This window comes from Anthonomus grandis, chromosome 22 (assembly GCF_022605725.1).
Source record: "Anthonomus grandis grandis chromosome 22, icAntGran1.3, whole genome shotgun sequence".
Classification (NCBI taxonomy): Eukaryota; Metazoa; Arthropoda; class Insecta; order Coleoptera; family Curculionidae; genus Anthonomus; species Anthonomus grandis.
The window spans coordinates 18,906,251-18,922,490 of record NC_065567.1 but is presented as its reverse complement, the minus strand read 5'-3'; the positions used below and the strand labels follow the sequence as shown (position 1 = coordinate 18,922,490).

Below are 16,240 nucleotides of genomic sequence, written 5' to 3'. Positions count from 1 at the left end.
TGTAATTAAAAAGTAATAATAATTCTTGTACTTACAACTAGCCATACGAAGTGAGCAGATTTGTCTGTCCAAAGGATATAACTTCAGATTCATGGGACAGGACAGTGTAAGAGATATTCTGGAATAAATAAAAAACTCTTATTTTAAAGAAGAAGAAGGAATATATTGATCGCATTGCCACCGCTTTGTGTAGCAATAAAGATATATGAGATATTATTTGTTACTAGGATTTTTCAAGCAAACAATTCGTTCACATCGGTGTTTCCCTCTTTGTGCGGAGATTTGTTGGCTTTCACCCATTCTCCCAATAAAGCGGCCTTTGTATTGATTCAATAAGCTTTTTAAACATATTAAATGGACGCCGCGTGTTCACAATGAAAATTAAATAGATAAAAAGAGAATATATAAAAATGTTCATTTATTATAAATAAAATATTGGGAAATAATTTTTCTTCTTTTGAAATTTTACCTGAAAGACTTAAAAATAGAATTTAAATGTACCAGTTCTAGTGAGGTAATTAGGAATGTGTGTCATGACATGCTTCACGCAATAACAAGCATTAATAGACGAGATGTTAATAGAATTTTTTTAAGCACCGTGGGCACGATGTGATCTTGTGGTCGCATGTTCGAATCAAGGCGTGAGCATGGTTGTTTAAAAAAAAAATCAAAATGAACAAAACTATTGTGAGCGGCAATCAATAAATTGACTTGAGTCTGAATGTTTTTACAACGAATATTGAATAAGAAAAATTCCCTGTTGATATGGTACTTAACTAAAGGAATCCTCGTGGTTCAAATAAACGACTGCAGTTTTTCCAGATGAGCCAGACAATAATAGTAGGGGAGAAGCGTCGGTTGTGGGAACACCTGGATATCTTTAGGTCGAAATCAGATTGGGTTAGTCTGTCATATGTTATTTGTGTTTCATGATGGTTATTACTTTTGTGCCGGCTAACGCACTGAACACACGCACCTGCTTTGTATAGTGAACCAACTGATTTTTCTGTACTAGAAGATTACTACAAGATTAAATTTGGGACTTTTAAAAGTACTACATTGGAAAATGTAGTACTCCAAAATGAGCCACCAATAGAAATTAAAAAAAATTATCTGGTCTCAGAAAAATTACATTTTGAAGACCTGAATTTTTGGTGCGAAACCAGACCATGGTTCCGTGACTCATTATAAAACTTTAACAACAAACATAGGAGTAGAATCTCCTTCAAAGCAAATGGGTAAGAATCGGGCATCAATTAATTGCCAACCATTTTCAAGACCACTGGACTTTATACCATCGACATCGGTAGAATTCGGCCACATGGAATTTACAAAGATCGTTCGCAGAATCTTTTGCTTTAATGATCTACACAATTCTAGTCTGAGGTTTTAATCAACATTTTTAATTGTTTTCATGAAAGTATTAGCTCCTGAAGTAAAAGATTTTTGAAACAAAATGAATCGAGTTGTGTTTAGGTGAGCATCTATTTAAGATTATCGATGTCGGAGACATGATTTAGTGAAGTAAAAAGATAACAAATGCATGTATGTTAAATAGTTCAATTTTCATTTTTTATCCCCATCTCAGTCTGACGACTTATAAAAACAATAATAAAATTGTGTATTTTTTTATTGCTGTTGGGTAATCTGTATTAAAAAAATACAATTTCCATAAGATTCAGACAGTACTGTAGAAATCAATTTTAATTTTTATATTACCATCTCAGTCTGGGTTATCATAAGGAATAGTCCTTTTTCATTCCAATTAGAGGGAACACACCAGAAAATCACATTTTTCAAAAGTTCCAGGCAACACTATAAAAATTAACCGATGATGTAGGAAAAATTTGTAAAACTGCTTTGAGAAATATAATGGTAATATTCTAATCAAAGATGAGTCTTGCGCATTTAGATAATACATGTCGCAAAATTGTCTAACTCAAATCATATAAGGTGGTTCAAAAAAATGCCACTGTAATGTTACTTACCTTATGCTATATAACACAGAACCATAAGGAAATATACGGATATAAACGTTAGGCATAATGATATTATGTGTGTGACCTTCCTTCTCATTGGAGAAGAAAAGATCAGGCATCCAGACCCTGTTTGCTTCAGTCAACGTCAAATATTTTAATCGTCCATGGAGATCGTTGAATTTCAATCTTTCGTCGAGCCATTGTTCTCGGAATGTTAGCTGTACAGAATATTCCTAAAAAATTATGAGGTTATCAATTTTCTGATTAAATGGGGGTTAAATTATTTTAAACCACAGAAAGTTTTATATCACTTAACTAACGTAGAAAGTAGATGGAAGCAAAACAAATCTAATTATAGTTATAATAAACATAATTTAACAAAACAATTGTTAATTAGAATTACTTGACGTTTAATCAAGTTATAAAAAGGTGAAAGGGCGGTCCCCCTAGAGCAATTTATATTGTTTACTTGAACTTATTGATCACATAGATGTAGATGTCAGTTTTCCATTATATAAGTGTTATACAAATCGAATTCAGGATGCACTTGTTGCTGATAGAATAGGAGCTTATCGTGATAAACTATAATAGTGATATAAGACTTTCTTTTAGTAACTGAATACGTTATTGCTTCAGTTACCAATAAGGCGGTAATAATAACAGAAATAAAATGCTAAAAGGATGCATTCAGCGGCTACATAAAAAGCTTGAACATCCACATAGTAAATAACAGCCAAAATGCATTCACCGTAAAACCTTTAATAATTTACCGTAGTGTAAGTGTGCTATAAAATAAGATCGTAAGCACTTCTTGAAACGGGATTTCGTGTAGATTTCCTATTTCCCCGAAATACCAACGTCTTGGAAAATCTGTAAAAGGCCTACCTAAAATACCGACAACTCCAGGAAGCAGCGGAAACAATTTTAATTTACTACATTAAGGATTTTCATTGTTAAGTTTAACGAAAACTTGTCTTGTCAGTGGCGAATTACTACTAATTATTACGTAAATTTTTGAGATAGAAACTAAACCTTTGATTTAAAAATACTGCTAAGGTTATTTGTACACGAAGTTCCTTTTTTAGTTAACGATCATATGCAAGTCTTTGACAAGCAGATTTTTTTTTATTTCTTCAACAATTGGATTTATTCCGAATAAGATATAAATAAAGAAATACAAAATTAATAAAAGGAAAAGCAGCTTAGGAAAAAACCTTTAAAAACATAAAAGATTGTGTTTTTTACCACAATTTACAATATATATTTTTTATATATTAAAGTGTTTCAATAAATATGATAAATTTAATTTTTAACTAAGTGGCAACTAACAGCTTCAAACCAGCATTGAGGTTGACTCCTCCTTCTCTTTCTGAAAACATAAATATTCGAATCGTTAAAAAAATTCTTGCTTTTCATACAAAGGGCTTTTGTTATACAAAAATAATTCGAGATATAAATCTAAATATGACGAAAAACACTAGAAAAATATCCCGAAAGAAAATAGATGTAAAATGAAAACAAAATAGTAATTATTTACACGATAGACAAGTAAATAGTAAATGTTTTAACGCGTTCATATTTTTTTAAATTTGTAATATCACAATTTTGAAATTTTCCACCAAAATGCCCTCGCCAGTTGCATTAACAAGCTTCCACTCGAAATTCCACAAATTCATGACTATCTGGTGCACCAGCCTGAAAACAATGTAAACTGTATGTTCGAGTGAGCATTTTTTCCAGACTTTTATGTTGAAATGCCATTTTCATTTTAAACTCCGAATAGCAGCTTTTATAGGAAATTTATGTTTGTTGTAACAATTTCACTGCTACGTGTTTTAATGGCCAAACGGGTAACTTATAAAACATGGCAGCGGTAAATTTGTGGCATTAAACGTAATATGTGACAAGTGAGGCATAACCTAAATGGTTATGTGGCAGCCTTTTATATCGCTTAAGTTTTAACATAAAATATCGTCGTTATTTTTGTGAATTTAATGATTTAAATGGGGAAAGCTAATATATTTAAAAGAAAAAATGATAAAGGATAAAAAATTAACTCATTTACTACGAAAAAGGTGTTCAATTTTCTATTCTCTTCTTTTTGTTTGTACAGTATTTCTCAGTAATTATTAGAAAACTTTATGAATTATCATGACGATGCAATATACTAATGCAGAATATATTTAGGTATAGGCAAGGAATTTGTGAATGGCGAGAAAGTGTCAGAGTTTAAGAGTTGGGTAAGTTTGAAAAGGTTTGGAAATCGTCGAATATCGATCAACCCGACGTTTCCTGCTATTGAAAGACACGTAGCAATTTCTCCATGTATCCACAATAATTAACTGAGGAAATCTATTTAACATCTAAAAAATAGACTAAAGCCTCACCTTTACAACTTCGGAGATGTGTAGTTTATACACGAAGAAGTTCCACATCTTAAGTTAATTTTTTTTAAATAAGCAGTAGCTAAAATGCACCTGTAAATTAAGCACTATGATCTCGAATTGTTGAAATCCACTAGATTAATTCTAACGAAGGCATCTTAAGACAGTGGTTCAGAGGACGACTCCATATAATGCAGAACAACTATGGCAATATATATTCTTTAAGACGATGAATCAAATTCTGCAAAGAGTGTTTTTTAATTTCTATTGACGGTAAATCTATACATTTGTGAAAATGGTGGATATTTAGAGAAATTGATATAATTGATTTTTAGTAGAATTATATCAATCGATGTATTTTGCAAAATGCAAATTTTTCAAAAATTGTTAAAGAAATTGAGTCTTACCAAGAGTAGCTTTTTTATAGCAAATGAGTTGGTTGCTCTATCTTGATCTACCTTAATCAATATCAAATTTTGTCAAAATAGTATGACCAGTTTTTGAATTAATGAAGAAAAATGATTTACAAATCCTTATTTGAACGCTATTTAGCGCCTAAACTAATCAAGTTTATACCTAGGTAAGCTTACTTGAATTGTCGAAACAGTGGGCTGCCAAGGCAGTTGTGCATATAGGTCTCCTGATGGACCCGTCATGCCCCACCGGGGGTTACCAGAGCCCAACGGCCTTAGAGAAACCGATAAGGCTCTCTGGTCTGAAGGACTTAAAGTCGCTCGGTACACTGAAAGTGTTACCCAAGTACTTGAACCTGGCGCGGGTGAGTGCTGGGCACTCTCCGACTACATGGTCAACGGTTTCATCCTCCTCACAGCACCATCGGCATTCCGGGTTGTCCGCAATACCGATAGTATGGAGATGGCTTCTTAAGTGCCAGTGACCGGTTAAAAGGCCTGTCACTAGCCGAATTTCGCGTCTTTTTAGGCGTAGTAGATTTTTGGTGAGGGCCCTCTATGTGCGCTTTGGCCTGTCTCATACCAGGGGACTCAGTCGATCTTCGGTGGGTCTACTTGTCCAGCAGACCCTTCATTGACGCGACCGCAACGCATTTGGTGATACCAACTATGGGTTCCGGCCCCATCGGCACATTCACGGATCCCAGTCTGGCAAGAGATTCCGCTTCCTCATTACCTGCATGGCCTGCGTGGCCAGGTATCCAGACGAGCTGGACCCTGCATCCAACCTGTACCAGTTTTTTCAGGACTTTTATGCACTCTAGTACAAGCTTGGAGCTTACCTTTGCGACCGTGATAGCCTTAATGGCAGCTCTGCTGCCCTAGCATATTGATACGACTGTATTGCGGTGTCCGCAGCTTAGTCCGCATATTAATACAGTGAATACTTTGACCTGGAAGACACTGGCGTGCTCCCCCAGCGAGTATGCCCTACTGGTATGTGGGATCCCACCACAAAGCCCTGATCCAGCTCTGTTATTCATTCTGGAGCCATCTGTGTACCAGATGGTCCCCCTATTTAGCAATGCAGGTCTGTTGGAATGCTGCCACTCCTCTCTGCCTGCAATGTGCGTCACGAATCCCTTGTAGTCCACAGTCACTGGAGCCATGCAGTCACTGCCCATCAGAAGGAGAGGACATTCCTGGATGGCCCGTGACCAAATTTTTGTGTGACCGGTCTCGCCAGCACGTAGTTCCCCGAGAACGTATAGCCTGTACGCAGTCCTCATTGCCTCGAATTGCACAACGAGGTCCAGAGGCGAAAGACTCAGCAGAGTCTCAAGCGCTCTAGTTGGCGCTGTCTGCATGGAACCCATTATGCTGAGACATGCAAGACGTTGGACTCTGTCCAGATTTGCCCGCCTGATAGGCGTATTGGTGCACATGCACGTGCACAGCTTACTGAAATCGGGTAATTTTGGTTGAAAAAAAATATGTGGTAAAAATTTGTAAAGACCTTTTAAATATGAAACAATAGATAACATAATACGAATGAAATACACAATACAAAAACTTTTTAATGATTCCAAATAAAGCAGTTAAAATGAATTTGGAAGATTCTATTAAAAGCGTAACAATAGAGTTCTAAAAAGCAATACGTCGAAATAATGGGCTTAAAAGTTCGTCCAGCATAATAATTAATTCTCGCTAATTGATCGGTCTGTTTAATAACATTTTAAAATTATCGGAATCGCGCAAAAGTGATTAATTTTTCCCTTTTATTGCTGATTTAATTAAAGCAATCAAGTTATGCTATTAAAATAAACTGTAACGCAATAACTAGATTTTAAAAATTAAACCATGCTTTAATTTGAAAATTAATAATCTAAATATAAATTAGAAATCTCGATTTTAATTAAAAGTTTTTGATTATTTTTGCTGGCGTAAATATTAGTATCAGCAAAACTAAATAAAGAAAGAAAATTCGCGAAGTGATTGATTTATATTTGGCTGACATGAATTTCATTTATAATAAAAATACTCTCTTTAATAAGGGAAAGAATGTTTGAATTAAAGCAATTTAAAAATAGTTAATTTGCTTGATAGCAAAATAAGATTTTTTTCGTCCTTGCCACATCTTATGTTCCTTCAATTATAATTTTCTAAAGGCAATACAAAAATACAGCTGAGATTATTTTTATGTCAAGAGGATTGATATAAAAACTGATAGCAGTAATAGCAAAATTATTTCTTACTTATTTCCACGACATAGGTGTCAACACCAGTTACAACTTATTGGTTTCCGAAATTTCAGTTAATTGGCTTATTAAGCGCAGTAGCTATATATATCCAATACATCAATTATGTATTTTTTTGTTATTCGTTATAAACCAAATTTAGAAATAACTGTCTTTAGTCAAATATTTTTGTAGGTAATATAATTTTTCATTATTTCAGTTTATTTCTACCAAAAATACGACTCATCGAATTCCATTTAAAAATAAAATATGAAATATTATTTCCCAGAAATATTTATATAAAAGCCCATAAAAACAACGCAATTTTGTTTTAAAGCAAAAAAAAAATGTTAGCAATATCAAACCGTAATTCAAATGGATATTATTGCACCGTATAAATAAATTTGAATTTACTAGAATTCCAATTATGGTTTATATAGCTGGATAATTTCAAATGAGTTTTTTCATTATTTTTAAAAATGAAAAGGTATAGTCAATGTGAATGTATAGTAAGTAGTTCTCATATCATCAAACGTTAGCACAATATGTACTATTTAAAGTAATGACAAAAATAAATTAAGTATTAAACTTAAAAAAGTATTAAACTTATTAGAATTAAAAAAAATGCATAACTTAAATGGATACCATTCTATAATTTTCTCCTTTTGTTTTGCTTTTAGTAACCTTGTCAAATTATATTATATGAATACAAACAAACTATTTCTTAGGTTTTATACAAATTCAATTCTTCTGAATGGTGTTTGAACTAAAAACTTGCCTATAAAAGGTATTAATTTGAAGTTAGCTTAAAATAATCAAAAAACCATAAAATGTCATTGTAATTTAAAACCAATTGATGAATAATACTGAATTTTATTTCCACATCGAACTTTTTTTTTTAAATCTGGTTTGTTTGGCTCTTGAGCGTAAATCGGATTTAAACTGGTCGTTTTATTGTGTTGGCAAATGGGAGAGGTAAATGCTATTTTAGAAACAAATTGTTTTTCGCATTGTTGCACGTATTATTAAGAGAAGGCCTATGCGCTCAGTTTAATTCAATGAAGGGAGTTTTGTGCCCAAATATTATTAAATTATATCCTATTGCGTTACTGATAATAGAATCTTGAAAATTAGATCGAATATTGTTCGTATCCGTTACCGAAAATAATGTGTTTATAGTTGGTCGTGTTTAAATAGGACTTTTATAACTTGATTATTAATATTTTAATTAAATAAATGCATCGTAATTTATTTCGGTAAATATATGATTCGGAATTAAATAAATATAGGTACTAAAATAGGCAACAGTTTTATAAAAGGCATTTTTGAATATTTTGAACGTTTGCAAAAAAAGTTAAAAAATAATTACTTACCTAAACAGTAACCTGAATAATGTTCATCTAGATCTGTTAAAATATAATTCACATTAAACATCACTTGGGTATTTTAATGTTAAGCATATATTAAAGTACTAGTATATTATAAAGGAAGAACTTATTATTTTTGAATTTTAATAAAATTTAATTTTGACCTTAATATTGTACTAAATAAGGAAACAGAGGAACATTCCTGTGAGTAGATATTTCCCCTAGGGCACTTAATGACTGTTAATTTCGTTTCAGCTTTTGATTTCAAATATTGTAAATAAATAAACGAGACCACAGCAGCGTATTGCCGTTTCCCTTTTAGTTTAAAGGAATTTAAGATCAAAGACAGGCAAGCAAAATCCTAAATAGTTTTGGCAAATGCTTACTGGATCGCTAAAAGGACGTAGTTTCATTATAGTTTAGTTGACTTTATTTTCCTTTTCAAACTTTAATTTCTATTTCTTGAGTTAAAATTATTTGTTTGTCATTTATTATTATTTTGTTAATTTATGAGTATATACAGACGTTTTTTTTAATAATGAAAACGTTAACTTTGATATGACGGAGGGATGCGTCACAGATTTTTTTCCCATGCTGCGTTTTTAAGCTTTTTTCAATTCCTGCATCACGGCAAAACACATCGATTCAAAAGTTTTGCATCACTTTGTTTTTATACGAAGAAATTATTTAGCATTTGTAATTTTTTGTCGGCTTACTTATCAATGTTTTTCTTTAAGTGCGTTTTTTGGCTCACGTTTTAAGACCAAGACGGTTACATTTTATGAGTGCACGTGAAAAGTTGTCTCGCCAAGTCCCAAGTAAGATTTACTGTCCAAGAATAGTCGCTTTACTTGAAGATGGCCATTCTCAAATGTTTGTGGCTAATATAGTGGCAAGTGATGTGTTTTGCACTTGGAATCGTTATCTTCCTTCTTTCACTTGCTAATTGGGAGACCACTAGTAGGTCCATTTGCCTGGTCCGAGACAAATAGAGACGGCCACTGTATGTCTCAGAGATGGAAATTAATCCACAAAATGAAGAAGGATTTCTGGAAAGTATGGTCCACAGAATATCTAAGTAGGCTACAAGAAAGAAGTTTAATCAAAGAAGATAACGTTAATCCATCAAGATGGCCGTTAGCAAAATAACCAAGGTGCATCAGAGTGAGAACAACAAGGTTCGAGTAGTCACCCTCCAAAAAGGAAATACTGAAACGAAAAGGGCAATAACGAACTACTTAATCCCACTGCCCCGTGAAAAATAACAAGATCATCGACAAACTGTGCAGGCAGTGCACACAAATATAGCCATTGCAAAAAAAGGTCCAAACATTCAGCGTAGCCGACGTCCAAAACATGGAATTACACTAGTACACATTCTACTATGTGTTATATCTATCATGCCAACCAGTGTTATAGCAAACTACACAATCAAGCAACCAGCTAAAGGTTTATTTATCGAACAGTTGGGAATCTCAAGAATAGAGACAGGAGAGTTTAGGCTTCAACTCAACACCAACAAAAGTCGAATTGATGACGACAGTGAAAAAGTCTCACAAGTAATAGGACAGTTCCAGAGCTTATGCGAGGAAGCAAAGCAACTTTCAACAGCAAATAAGTGTCAAACCTTTGCACACCATCTCCTAGAAAAAAAGAAAGAAATAGAATTGCTTAACAATCAAATATTTGGAGTTCGTCGCAAAAAAAGGCCTATTTGGCCAATTTCTAACGTCAGTTTTTGGAGTGAACGACGAAGTTTATAAGGACATCGACAGTCTGCAGACCAACCAAGAAGAACTCATCCAAGCCTCCAAACACCAAACCAAAGTGATGATCTCTGCTATTTCGCAAATCAATGAAACAGAAGTCAAAATGGAACAGCACATAAATCGCTTTCAAAAAGAAATAAGCCACAGCATGGAAATTGTCAACAATATGAAAGGATACAAGCGCATGGTCTATCAGCTTAGTTAGTTAGATGGCAACTTCATCACTGAGATAAGTGGTTACTACCTGAAACTTTTCCAGATACTTTTCATACAAGGATCGATATTTAACATTCTGTCACCAGCCCATATTCACAATATCCTTCAGAAAGCCATTGCGAAGTTACCATCCCATTTGAAAATAAGGCAGATACCCATAAGAACGTCGCTACAAGAAAAGGGAAGGCAATTGGCAAAAATGTTCACACATTTTGCCATTGAAGATATTTCCAATTCCAACCTCATGAAAGTATATCCAACAGCCCTTCATGTTGAAAACAATTCCTACTAATCTCTGGAAATACCTAATGACATTCTGGCAGTCGACTACAACAATTAACAGTACTTCGAGCTGTCACACGATGAATTAACAACATGCTTACGCCGAAGCAACAAATACCTGTGTTCACCGACAATGGTTAGAAATATAGACGCCAGTCCATACAATAGGAATGTCCATAAAACCACCGTGAGCAAGTTTTCTAAATTGGGATTACTTCTGAAAAATGAAAGAGCACATATTTTCTGTTTAAAGTCTCTTTATAATGATGGAAGATTTCATTTATAGAAGAGAATCTTATTGAAGTAATTTAAGCATTCATTAACTCTCAGTCAGTAAACGCAAATTGTCTACCTCCTGATTGCAAGTGGTCACTGAAAGATAAAGCGTTTCTACTCTCAATTCTTAAACGCAGCCTATGGCTTTACAAGTATTTAAGGCACTTTTTCCAATTACCATCTCCAAGAACTCTTCAGGTTATACTATCTTATATACCTTTCAATTGTGAATAAATCAAACCAATTTTGGAACACCTTAAATTGCAGGCTATGAGTGAACTAGATTGTTGTTGGGCCTTGATGTTCTGGACTTTTTTTATGAAATATACAGTCAAAGAATTTCAGGGTTTAAAGACCTCTTCTCTTGAAGGTTCTCTGGGTAAAAACTCCAACCAAGCAAATAATGCTCTTGTATTTATCAATGCTGTCATATTTTTTTAGACAACATACAGTTAAGACAGATGTTTTAAAAAATAATTAACTGCATTAAAGACTTGCAGTCAATTGGGATGAAGGTCTGTGCAACTATTTGTAATCAAGGTAGTACTAATACAGCCACTATAAAATATTGAGTACACTGACAACAAGCCTTTGTATTACTTTGTTGTTAATAGAAATCTGTAAAATGTAATATTGCCAACAATATATGTGCTTCAATATTACTCGAGGCCATTTTTTAAACTGTAAAACTGTTGTTTTCTCAAATTGGGACCCTCTTAAAATTCGAATTTTGAACCCGCGCTTAATTGAATTTAACATTTTTTAAACGGGTTGCCAATAGAGTTATGGCTTACAAGTGTCAAAATTCATTTGAATTATTGCACCTTTAGTAGAGGGCTAAAATGTCTTCTCGTTAACAAGGCAACCCGCATTTCTCTATATTTGTGTTTTGTGGACAGTATAGGCAGGCTCCCCAGGCTTGCATAAATGCTTGAGGGGCAAATACACCGTATTAATATTTTTCAGTACCTTTATCAAAAAAAACTATCAATTTTGGGGGGGTTATTGATAAAAAAAAACTTTCGGAAATGTAGAATCATAAAACAAAGTCCACGCACATGATTTTTACAATTTTAATACTAATTTAAGTAATTTATTGCACATATATTTCCTTAATTTTTAATATGTTTTCTATATGTTTCCTAAAGTCTTACTTAATTTTTGAGACACCTTGTTGTCACATATTTTTGCTGGCAACTGGGTATATACAATATGCGAGTTATTTATAAATTGTAGCGTATTTACTTAAGCATAAACCGCTGCTTTTCATCATTTTAACTTTTTTTAAAATTCTAGTGAACTTTATATGGCTATTGTTCCTTTCTTTATTTAGCCTTTGACACACTGAAGTTTGAACTCTGAAAATTCAAGGCTAGGTTACTTGACACCTGTGACATTTCCTCTTGTCAATATACTAAACCTGAGATTACAGATTACCTTTTAGGTTTCATTTTGCTGACCTAAATTAGTTGTGGTTTACTTATCTAGTAATATTTCCTGCTTTCGGTTGGGGGCCACATTCAGGGGCATATTAAGGCAAGATTTGGGGTATCATTGCACGAGCGTATTAAAGCAGGAGGCGGTTATAGGTACATATATACATATTCGCTTAAGTTTACCCACACCACTTTCGTGGGCTAGCTGGAGGCATTTTAAACCCCCGATACTCCTATCTGCCATAAGCCACCCTTAATTAGTAAGTTCATAACTTAATATACATCTTATAATTTTTTTTTTCTGTAAGAGCGTGTAAGAGCAAAACTTTTGAATCTATGTGTATAATATCTTACGGGAGAGTATGTTTTCTATTAGATAAAGTTTTTATATAATCCTAACTAAAATAAAAGTGTAAAAAAAGTTTGCAGTGTGACAGTTGTCGTGATAATTTATTTTTTCTCATCATTTGTACGTTGTCACAATTAGAAACTAAGATAATTCCCTAGTCAACACCAAATACGCGTGTAATACACTATGGAGCTGTGCGAGACTCTGTGCACGCAGATAAAAAAGCGAATGGTTTAATACGCGACAGGTCCGTACTTATAACTACAAATACAAATACCGTACTTATAACTACAAACACCTCCAAACAAGTTAAAATATATTTTAAAAATAACCTATTTTCTGTATATTTTCATAATTGAAAAAAATCTATAAATATATTCACCAGTTTTAAAGCTTCTTTGACAAATCAGATAATTTTTTTTAATCCTTAACTTAAAAATTTAAAACTGCAATTTTGACTGCATCGTCAAATAAATTGTAACATTTATGATTTCGCCTCGCATTGGGATTCTATTTTTGCGAACTTCGAAGGAAATTTGAAGGTTGCCAATTATCCCGGTGACATTTGAACTTTCGCTCGAAATCGAGTTGAAACTCAAATTGAAACGCTCTGAAGACGAATGGAAATTAATTTCATAGATATACCGCAGTGTGACACAAAAGTATTGTTACATAACACGCCAACGACTTTTTCATTATGTTGAAGTTTAAAATTGGTTTTGAATTTGGTTAACAAGCCACACAGTTTGGACTGCTGCGTAAAATATATAATTTAATAAACTTTTGAAATATACATTCATGTATTCAGTGTGCAAACCGTTTCCGAGAAGTTTCATGCCGCTAACTTGTTAATAACCTAAAGTTATAATTCAATGTATGAAATATCGAAATAAACAATTAAAAAGTTATATAATGTTTCACTTTCTATAATAAATACACAAGGAAATAAGATCAAATGAACTTTTTAATCAAACTTGCTATTTGGCGCTTTATTACCGAAACACTCATTTTCTTATAAAAAAAAATAATAAAAGGGAAAATGAGAAAGTGGAGGAAGATACATAAAGAAACTAGTAGTGGAAGAAATACTATTGTATTTGTTGTAATTCTAAGATTTTTTCTTTTGCTCGAATTATTAAACATTCCACTAAAGAAAGGGCGTCTATTTAATACTTTATGATCTATTTGATATGGAATTTAATAAACTGCTCCTTATAACATTCCCAAGTAGTATTTTCGGAGAAATGCTTCTGATATTTTTAGTTGTTTTTGATAGATAGGGCATGTTAATAATATCGATATTTTCATAAATGTATAGAAACATAAAATGAGCAGAATTTCAGAGAATTTTGTAAGTATATTAAAGTTAATTAATTCAATGCCTCAAAAGTTGTTGTACAGTTATAATCGTATAACAAAAACTAATAAAGCCCTTAAGTCATATCTCTTCTGGCTTTATGGAAAAAGGGTGCCAGCTAAATCCCCAAAGACCAAAACAGAATTTAGAATTCACATTGCTAAAGGCATACATGTAGCTCTCAACGAGGATATAGCCCCATTAGTGTAATGAGAGACTAAAAACTTTATTTTGCAGTAACCCCAAGGTAAATCTCCAACTAAAATGCACGATAATGTTGTTTTTTTATTCATAACGAGCAGTAAGACATCACATATGTGGGTATAAATTTACCAAAATTTCAACTGCATAACATAAAAAGCCCAATTATGCTTGAAAAGGGCAATATCAAATTTTTGCCTTAATCATCTTGGAATTTTATTTTTTATACGTGGTTAGGCTCACTTTGTACCTTAAGAATAATATGATAATGGGTTTCTACCGCATACAATTTTTCAGTCATAACCTGTATCGTTCTTTAACATAAAAATGCCAATTTGTTTGGGTTTATATGACCTAAATCATGTTGAAATATTCTTTCTATGCCATTTTGCTTACTACATACGCAATAGTAGCACAATTTTATTGCGGTGGTCTATGATTTGTGGGTCTGATAGGGAGACCTAAATACCGGTAAAATGCAAATTTTATGTGATTCTACCGCATTTCATTATAACTTGAAACTTATTAAAATTATATGCAACTGTGAGTAAATTGGTCTTATGAATTGACAAAAAAGACTGTCAGTTAATTATCTAGCTAAAGAAAAGTCGAAAGGCTCTAAAATTTATAATAAAATCAATTCCAATCCAGTTTTATCAATTTAAATGAACATAGAGAAAAAACAGATAAGCTACTTTTAGACTAATAGAAAGTAAACTGGTAATTATTTATTTAGTCCAATTTATAGAAACTTAAAATGAAATATACCTAAATCACTCTTAAGTTAATAGAAAAAAGTATATATCATGATCGTCATTTTATTACGATGGCCTAGGATTTATGTCCACTAGACGAAGAAAGGCACTATTCTAAAAGGGTTTAAAGGTGAATTTTTTGGCATCCCACCACATTTAATGAATTTGAAACATTAACTATGGCTTGAACCATGTTGAAAAGATATTATTCATATGTGCACATAGACACTTATTATTATTTTATTATGACGAATAAGGCCTAAATATTTGCTATAGAATATTGCTCACATGGGTATCAAACGACGGAGCAACTCATAAACAACCCAAGTAATTAATGATACACGACAGTCTAGTAGCACTATTAATGCACGAAGTATGAGAGGACCACACAGCGATACTGATTATTTTCTAGTAAACACCAAGTTGAGAATAAGATTAGCAACTAAGAAAATGGTGCAAACTTAACAAAAGGCAGGATGGAACCTAGAAGCCCTTCAAGCACCGAATAAAGAAGTTGAATATCAAGTAATAAATTGGACTGTATAAGACACAAGGAGGACAATATAGAGCTGGAGAAAAAATGGCAGCAAATAACACCAATCATAGAAGAAGCAGCGATGGAAACCATTGAAAGAAACGACCAAAAGAATATGGCTTGATAGAGAATGCAAGAAAGTGCTAGAAATAAAAACTAAAATATGACTATAGGCTATAAATAAGGCTAACGAACTCTACAGATTAGAATAAGGAAATATTTTACAGGACCAGAACAGAGACAAAACGATTGCTTAGAGCTAAAAAGAAGAACCTCATCGAAGACGTGGTTCCATGTGGATGTGGAGCATCGAGTACCGGTATTAGACAGAAATAGAGCAATGAATCAATTACGAAAATTTTTCAGGGAAGTAAAGCGAGTAAAAATTAGTAGGGAAGTAAGGTGGAAGCGTTGGAGAAACAAAAGCTATGAAAAAAGAAATAGGCGAGCTAAAAATGACGGATGAGAAGTGGAATTACTAAATATTGAGAGTGAGATAGAGAAAGAAGACTTTCTATTATACTTTTCATTCAGCAAATGTAAGAATACCAACACTAATACTTTCAGAAGTTACAAATGCGATAACATCTCTCAAAGAACACAAAGGGCGAGGCAATAATGGAGAAGTGCTAAGAAATGTAGGAAGGGTTCTACACCAAAAAAAGTCTGAAATAATACTAGAAT

General features: G+C 33.0%; 1 protein-coding gene across 4 annotated transcripts in view; it reads right to left on the bottom strand.

Annotated features, from left to right (window-relative positions):
• The window catches only part of LOC126748443 (glutamate-gated chloride channel), a 95,584-nt gene that overhangs the window by 14,580 nt on the left and 64,764 nt on the right, over positions 1 to 16,240 (bottom strand). For all 4 annotated transcript variants that reach the window (XM_050457696.1, XM_050457698.1, XM_050457697.1 and 1 more), the window contains exons 4-5: positions 1,989 to 2,212; positions 36 to 118 (exon numbers count right to left, since the gene is read on the bottom strand). In XM_050457696.1, the coding sequence (XP_050313653.1) occupies positions 36 to 118; positions 1,989 to 2,212 (307 nt within the window). The remainder of the gene's footprint in view (positions 1 to 35; positions 119 to 1,988; positions 2,213 to 16,240) is intronic.